At 38.2% G+C, this 8,417-nt stretch overlaps 1 protein-coding gene across 1 annotated transcript; it reads left to right on the plus strand.

Annotated features, from left to right (window-relative positions):
* The first annotated feature begins 2,191 nt into the window (after positions 1–2,191).
* On the plus strand, positions 2,192–8,211 carry LOC121325868 (matrix metalloproteinase-21-like). Its single transcript, XM_041268954.1, has 8 exons — positions 2,192–2,344; positions 3,589–3,680; positions 3,866–4,638; positions 5,144–5,283; positions 5,426–5,567; positions 6,502–6,759; positions 7,147–7,319; positions 7,638–8,211. Exons 1-8 carry the CDS (start codon positions 2,192–2,194, stop codon positions 7,941–7,943), a joined length of 2,037 nt encoding a protein of 678 aa, XP_041124888.1. The 3' UTR covers positions 7,944–8,211.
* The last annotated feature ends 206 nt before the right edge of the window (positions 8,212–8,417 follow it).

Consider the following 8,417-nt stretch of genomic DNA (forward strand, 5'->3'; position numbering starts at 1 on the left):
ACAGCGTCCACATACCCCGAGATTATGATACACTCAGTAATGAGCAGAAGAAGGTTAGCAAGTTTAGTCAATTGGACAAGCAGTTCTCTTGATATATGAAAAACTAAAGGTTGACGCAGGTACATGTGGCAAGTTAGGATGTTTGAATTTACAATTCATGCGTGAGAAGTAAAAACATTCGCATGACAAAGCCCTGCTAGCAAACTAAGTGAAAACTACAATGGTGAAATAATTACAGGATGTCTATTTATTTATTTATTTATTTATTTATTTTTAACCAACTGTTGGCAAGTAACACCTTATTAGTTAGGTGGAAATGGATAATAGCCCCTATAATGTTCTTGTTTGCTGAAGCAAACCATCAGATTTCACTAAAATATGATTTTCTGCAGGGCAATACTGGTAGACTGTGCTAGAGAAGCAACCAGTTCAGGCTTTACTGAGATCCTAAACATTGGAATGACTCACTAAAAAAGTTCAGAGTGTCGCTTGTACAACTGTAAAGGTAAATCCTTTATCGAATTTGATCAGGGAAAAAGAGTACAATGTTCTACTTTGCCTGCAGTATTCTTTGTATTCAGAAAATATAGGAACCAGGCATGCGTAACACATTATGTCAAATTCGTATGAGTCAAAAAGCTCTTTTTTTTCTTTTTTTTTTTTTCTGACAACTAACATATAGCGTTATATCCGTTCCAAGGTGTTGCACCGTTGCAAGTGCATGCAGTGATACATTTATTATCTCGACTAACAGATTTGCTTTTCAAGGCTGTTAGATCAGTATAAAGGGCAATAGCAGATTGATCCCAGTTTACTATTTCATCTGGTCGCAATGTCTGAGCAGCAACAACAATGTGACTTCCTAACCCATTCCATACCCTCCGCACTCTGTGTAAAGAAGCGTAGTATTGGTTAAGCTTTTAAACAGAAAGTGAGTTAATTAAAAACAATATATATCGTCTTATAGTTTTAATTGAGCCCACATTGTATCCAAACTTATCGTGCTTACGAGTGATCTCTGTAAAATCTATATATGGTTTATTATGCAGGATGTGTGCTATATAATATAGCCTAAAACACAAAATGCTCCTTACAAATAATTGGCTTCTCTTTGAAAGAGGTGAACATTTAAGGAAGTACAATTAAATATTTGGAGCCCTTAATTATGGAATTCTTATCTTTTGTATTAGTTGTCTTATTGTAGAATATTACACAGCACACCCATTTGTTCGGTGCTAAATGTGTAGATCTGTCATACACACAAGCTGCAAAAAAATATATGTGATAAGACAATCACAAAGAATGAGTGAGTCACGTGACAAACAATCACCTTCGTGTAAAAATCTACAGCTTTGCTCTCTTCAAATCAAAAGACTTTTGTACTTTTCACACGTAATCACAAATTATTAACTGATACACGCTTATTAAAGAATACAGGCGTATTTAGTAGTTCAACTTTAGAGAACTTTAATCAAATGACCAAAAATATAGGTATAAAAATGAATAATCATTTCGGGTTTATTTACAGTATTTTGTGTCCTTAACATGTTTGTGCAATAATACATTTTAATATCATTTCACAAGTTGGGTTTACAAAAAATCACAAAAGAGCATTTATAGTTTTTGCAAATACTGCAGTTGAAATTACAATAAAGCAACTTGAAGATTACCCTAAGAAACCCCTTCAGTATACTGTACATGCAATTACAATCATAAACAATAATATAAAATGCAATGATCTGTTCAATATTATTATTAGTCTACTATTTGCCACATAATCAATAGCATTGCTTTATCAATATATGTTTTTTTTGTTTTGTTTGTTTTGTTTTGTTTTTTTTGTGGTACTCCGTGTACATTTAAAGGTTATGTATTCAGATAACACGCAGCTCTTAGCTGGAAACCATTTACAAGTGTTTGCGATTTAGTAGTGTACAGGTGACGGTGCTTTCAGAGGTGGGACAATTTTGCACAACTAATTTACAGTAACTGTATAAATGAAAATACTAGTTTCGTGATGACTTTGTTTTTGTCTTTTCTCTCTCTTTTTTTTAATTAGAGGCGTGGCTGAGTTCAGGGAGTGAATAAAAAGTTATTTCCATTCACACTTTAAGACGAACCATTTTCCTGAGAAGAGAAAAAAGAAGCAAGCCAGTTAACTTTACCTAAGCCGGCGACCCGCGCAACCACAATGCTGAGCTGTATCCAACTGATTGCACTCGCCTGCACGACCCTCATCGCTCGCTGTGCGGCTGGGAAGCTGTTCCACAGCAGAGATCACTCCGATGTCGAGATTCCAGCAACTCATCAAACCGAGCTTATTATCGACCAAGACGCTGCACAGGTGTGTTATCAAAACAATAAGAACAATTTTAAATGTAGGGTTGTACTCTTTAAACTTTAATAAACCGGTAATCAATTTGGATTCATAGTTTCGTTATCATCTGTATTGCAGTTTGCATTAATGAATTCTGCTGTAGCCATCTCTGCTGTAAATTACAGCTTTCCTTGTTCAATTAACCGCTGTCTTTAGAGTCATCTCCTATGTTACTGTGAATACACTGATAAATTTGTGTGTAAACATCACATACTTATATAGTGGACACCAACATAAAATACCCGTGTAGTACCTCATCAGAAAATGGTATGCTGTCAAAAATTGTTTTTTTTTCAATATATACACTGATAGCTGTGTAACCTACAGTACAATGTGAAGCAAGAAAATATTGACTAGGCTAGTGATGAATGATTGCTCGATGTATGCTGGCTTTAAATATATACTTTTCACAACTATTAGTTGTGTTCATAAGTTGCTACAGACCTTAACATTGCATTTAAACAATATGCAGATTTAAGCTTGTGGAATCTATATTATTTTTACATGTGATTGTGTTCCCTCATTTAAACAGATGGACTATATTATAACTGTATTAAATGAGGTATATATTATTATTTGTTTATTTAGCAGATGTCTTTATCCGAGGCGACTAACAGAGACTAGGATGTGTGAACTATGCGTCAGCTGCAGAGTCACTTACAGCAATATCTCCCTCAAAAGATGATGCACAAGGCAGTTAAGTGGCTTGCTTAGGGTCATGCATTGAGCGAGCCGGGATTTGAACCGGGGACCGCCTGGTTACAGGCCCTTGTCTTTAACCATGGGACCGTGCTGCCTGTGTGTACTATATGCTAACGACTCAACATTGGATATGTTATGTTTGCTATAGCTAGATAATAAAGTTTGGAGAGAAAATAGTGTTTGTAGCATACCTATTCAAGCTATATAGGAGTGTTACCATGTAAATGTAAGCAACGTTAATACAGACTACAGCTGACCCTGGCTCTAATGGTATAAGAGTGTAATTTAGTGCGATGAAGTGCCATTCGTTTTTCATCAGGGAAGTCCAGTGGGTATATTTCCTGACTCCCCTCACATGCAATTGGAAGTCTAGTGGGCATATTTCCTGACTCCCCTGAGATTATGTCATAAACATGACTGAGACGAGTCATCAAAATTTGACACCAAATCAAGTTACCCTCCTTCTTGACCAATTGTAAAACTGTTGTTTGCCCTGAGTGACATTCCAGCAAAGATCAGAACTTGACGTATGTTGGTCCAAGCTGGTGCTGCAGGTTCAGGAGCTGGTTGAGCTGCTCCAAGAGAAAAATGGGCCCACAATGTATCAACCCAATGTGTACACACAGTTTACAGTAGTAGTGTGTTAGGGTTTAGTGGGCTATATCACATACTCCTGGTATGATTTACTGGCTGGTGGTAAAATTCTGGTTTGAGAAGTTTTTTTTTATTATTATTTTAGGAATGATAAGCCGTTAACAATTGCAAATGCATAATTTGTTTCTGCAGCTTTCTAGACGGCCTTCTGTTGACTAATTACTTCACTTCTCACATTTTCTCCCAGCAATTTCTTAAAAAATATGGGTTTACAAAGCCAGTCAACTGGGAAGAAATGCAATACGAGAGTGCACCTGTACTTGTCGATGATGACCCGGCTCCCTTGGATATCATTTCCCTGGTTCGAAAGGAGGACGCATTGACCCGAGTCAGAGAGAGCAGTGTCCCTGAAGACTCCACGCAGAGCCCAGAGTACATCAACGCTCTGAAAGAGTTCCAGAAAATGTACAATCTACCCGTCACAGGAGAGCTCGATGACACCACCAAGGCTGCAATGAATAAACCAAGGTGTGGAGTCCCAGACAAGGAGGCCAATGACACTAGCATGGTCAATGGGACGTCCAGTGACCTCAGTGAGACTCACCACAATAGCACTGCAGGCAGTGAAGCTCAGAGTTTCAATCACAAACAGGCTGGCAATGCCACAGCAGGCTCCATGGAGCCAGTCCGGAGGAAGCGGTTTCTGGAAACTCTCTTGGTCAGGAAGAGGAAGAAACGGGCAGTGGATGACATGTTCGGCTTGACAGGGCAGATGGCCTTCTCCAACAAAATGCTGAAATGGAGGCTTATCGGAGAAGGCTACAGCAGCCAGCTGTCCATTGACGAACAGAGATATATCTTCAGGCTAGCGTTCAGAATGTGGAGTGAGATCAGCCCATTGGAATTTGAGGAGGATAATTCCTCGCCGTTAGCAATGATCAATATGAGACTGGGCTTTGGGACAGGTAAACTGAGCTTGTAATGACATAGATGTAGTACAATGTTTTATCATATCTCCCAATCATATTATAAAGAACCCACAGATTGCAATAAGATGCATCCCAATTCTATCCACAGAAGTAAGTGGTTGGTGGTCCAAGTATTTATATGCAAATTAAGATACAAGGTGAACTGACAATGGTATCTCTTAAGTTTAATGTGAGATAGCATCAGATGCAAGATCAGTCACCAACTGTGGTATTTGGGAGGATGTTAAAGAATATGTGTCACATGACTATGAAATATGAAAAAGAACTCAGAGTTGAGAACCATTAAAGAGCACTAAATGTCCTTATCGCGTGCTGAAATGAGACATTAACATACACAGTACAAATATACCTTTGTATGAAATTCTACATTTACACTTCAGAAAGTGTTTCCTAAAAATAAAGTGCAATACATGAAATACAGATGTATTCTGTTCCTATCGTTCTGAACCTTTTAAAATGGTATCTGTTGTTTGTTATGAAGGGCGACACTTGGGCTGCATGCAGACGTTTGATGGGGCTGGTCGGGAGTTTGCTCACGCTTGGTACCTTGGAGACATTCACTTTAATGATGATAAGCATTTCACTGCTCCCAACAGCGACAATGGAATCAGCCTGCTCAAAGCACGTACCAACTGCCGTTGCGAAATTTTTTTTGTTTGGCGATAAATGTAATAAAAAGGATTTGCATTACAGTTTTTATATTGCACTTTGTGTTGCTTTTTGAGATATTTTAACTAAAAGCTCTCTGGAAACTCTTGTGCAGGTTGCAGTTCATGAGATTGGACACGTTTTGGGATTACCACACATCTACAGAACTGGGTCCATCATGCAGGCCAGTTATATCCCCCAGGATTCAGACTTTGAAATCGACTGGTTGGACAGAAAAGCTATCCAGCGCCTTTATGGTAAGATCTCAATCGAGTTATGGTTCAAGCATTCAGGTACTGATGACAGACTTCCAGCTATACAGGTCTAAATGATAAAACTTTGGAATCTTAAAAATACACTTCCACTGAAGTACATACATATATGCTTAATCACTTAACAATATGAACAATTGAATTAAACACAATATTGAGTTTAAATAAACCCTATTCAAATGGAATTTGATGCTGCTTACTGTTTAATGTCCCAATGATCCTCCCCCTTGCGTAAAGTTCCCTTTACCTTTACTAATGCATTATTAGCTGTTCAAGCATGAATCATTAGCAAACATTAGATTGTTTTTAACATGTGTCTGTTTAGATTTATACATTTCTGCCTAGCATAACAAACCAGTCATTGCTAGTTTAATGGTTGGATTATTATAGGTTAAACCTGTGCAGCTGTCACTACTGGATTTTCAACAGCTTCCACCTCCAAATCAATTCTTTTCATAGCATGTCAGAATTAAGTTTCAGTGGTTTGCGACGAAGGAAGCTTTTGAAGTGGGAGTGCGCATATAATAATAGTAGTTAAGTACATGTATATAAACAAGTGATCTCAGGTTTTGTTTTTTTTTTTTTAATAAACTAAGTCAAGAACTACACTAAACATGTCTTAAAGCGTTTAACCAAGGAAGTCAACTTTTTAAAGACTTTTATATACCTGTATAATTTTTGTGGCATCTTACTTTAAGATTTTATTTAGGTCTTTAATGAGGTTGGAAAAGAAGATATTTGTACACCTCTCTGATAGTTTTCAATGCTTTTAAGCTATTCAGGTATTTAACTCTTTGTGAAATTCCTGAAACTGTTAAGAACACATTTGTATGTTATTTCTGACCATTGAACGTGTGGCCGTTTGCTCTCGTTTTGTCTAGTGCATTTATTAATGGGTACAATAACTGTTTCTCTTCAGGTGGGTGCGTAGGGCCCTTTAGCACTGTGTTCGACTGGATCCGGAAAGACAGAACCCCATACGGTGAACTGGTGGTCCGGTTCAACACATACTTCCTCCGTGACAGCTGGTACTGGCTGTACGAGAACCGCAACAACAGGACCCGTTACGGGGACCCCATCGCGCTGCAAGTAGGCTGGCGTGGAATCCCCTCGGATGGCATCGACGGGTTTGCCCACGTCTGGACCTGGAAAATCGATGCTGCCTACTTCTTTAAAGGTATCAATAGTTTTACTTTATCTGTCTCAGTATGCTGACTTTGACAAAGCAGTAAATATTGAGGTTGATGTTGCAAGAGCTGTGGCAATACGTTCTAATATTTCTTCATAGAAGAATGTTACGTTACATTGGCTGGAACGTAAATGTAACCGAATCATTGCATGGCCCACCCTTTCCCTGGAAACCCAGCAAGGGCAAAAAAACAGCAACCTGTTTGGCACTTACACAAATTTCTCCAGAATTTTTTTTTGGCATATGGCGGTGGACAGCGTATGGACAGTGTAGAACGTTCGCTAATATTGTTTTGCTCACAGAAATTGCAGGAGAGAACTAAAAGCACTCTCGTGTCTTTGGCATCACTCAATGTGTGATTTCATCTCTGGTTAGGCACTCAGTACTGGAGGTACGACAGTGAGAATGATCAAGCATACACAGAAGACTCTGAAGGATGCAAATACCCCCGCCTCATATCTGAAGGGTTCCCTGGCATGCCTAGTCCCATTGACACAGTCTTCTACAATAGGAGAGACTACAAAATGTACTTCTTCAAAGACTCGCTGGTAAGGGTCTCAACTCAATCTGTAAACTGCACTCCTGTACATGTCAAAATTGAATGAATAAATACAGTAACATGATTAAAATGTTAAGATTTAGGTCCCATTTGTACAGTATGTTCACTATCCCTTGATCTATACTATAGCTGTATTTCCTTTTTTCAATAACTTCCCCTAACCATTAGTATAATGGGAGCAGAAAAGTTACATGTGGGGAACAGAAGGCCAGGGAATGTGATATTCCAGTTTATAGGAGTCAATCAGAGGTCAGGCAGTAGAAACACCAAAGCGCAGCCAACTAAACAGTTTTTCAATTCTCAACAGGTGTATGCCTTTGACGTGAACAAAAACCAGAAAGATAGTGGCTTTCCCAAAAGAATCACAGACGCCTTCCCAGCCGTGGTGCACAATGATCACCCTTTTGGAAACTTGGATGCTGTGTATTTCTCTTACACCCACAACTCAGTCTTCTTCTTCAAGGGCCTGTACTTTTGGAAGGTTGTCGACAACCCAGACAGGCTTAAAAACCCATCCTTGCCCTACAGTGGACTCATGCCTCGTCAAAATGTGGCTAACCAGTGGTATGACATTTGCAACGTGCACTCTTCAGTGTTAAAAATAAAGTCCTAGAGACTAGGATCTGAGATATTTTAATGACGAGTGTAAATGCATTTACTGAAGAAATTCAAAAGAGATTTTATATACTGTATATATGAGTGCAAGGGCTATGCAGAACATTTAAATTACTTTCCCTTTAAGATACCTGCAAAAATAAACCACAATTAGATAGAATTATATGTTCTATCCAAAAGTCCATTAAAATATTTGTCCTTTTTTGTGTAAATTATGTTGCCTTTTCTGTATTGGGACCTTCTGTTATAGAAGTACCTTTTGTTGTTGTCTTAATTGTAAGACGTATTTATTTTCTTCTCAATTTGAATATTTAGAATTATGAGTGCAGTTCTAGTGTGATGATGATTTTGATGCAAATATATTATGTATAAATGTCTCCACTTACTGTGTATTTTGTGTTGTCGATTTTTGTGTTTAAAAAGACAAACATTTTCTGAAATGACAGCTAATTCAGTTGGCCTCCCATTAAAT

The sequence above is a fragment of the Polyodon spathula genome, chromosome 13 (assembly GCF_017654505.1).
Source record: "Polyodon spathula isolate WHYD16114869_AA chromosome 13, ASM1765450v1, whole genome shotgun sequence".
NCBI classification, from domain to species: Eukaryota; Metazoa; Chordata; class Actinopteri; order Acipenseriformes; family Polyodontidae; genus Polyodon; species Polyodon spathula.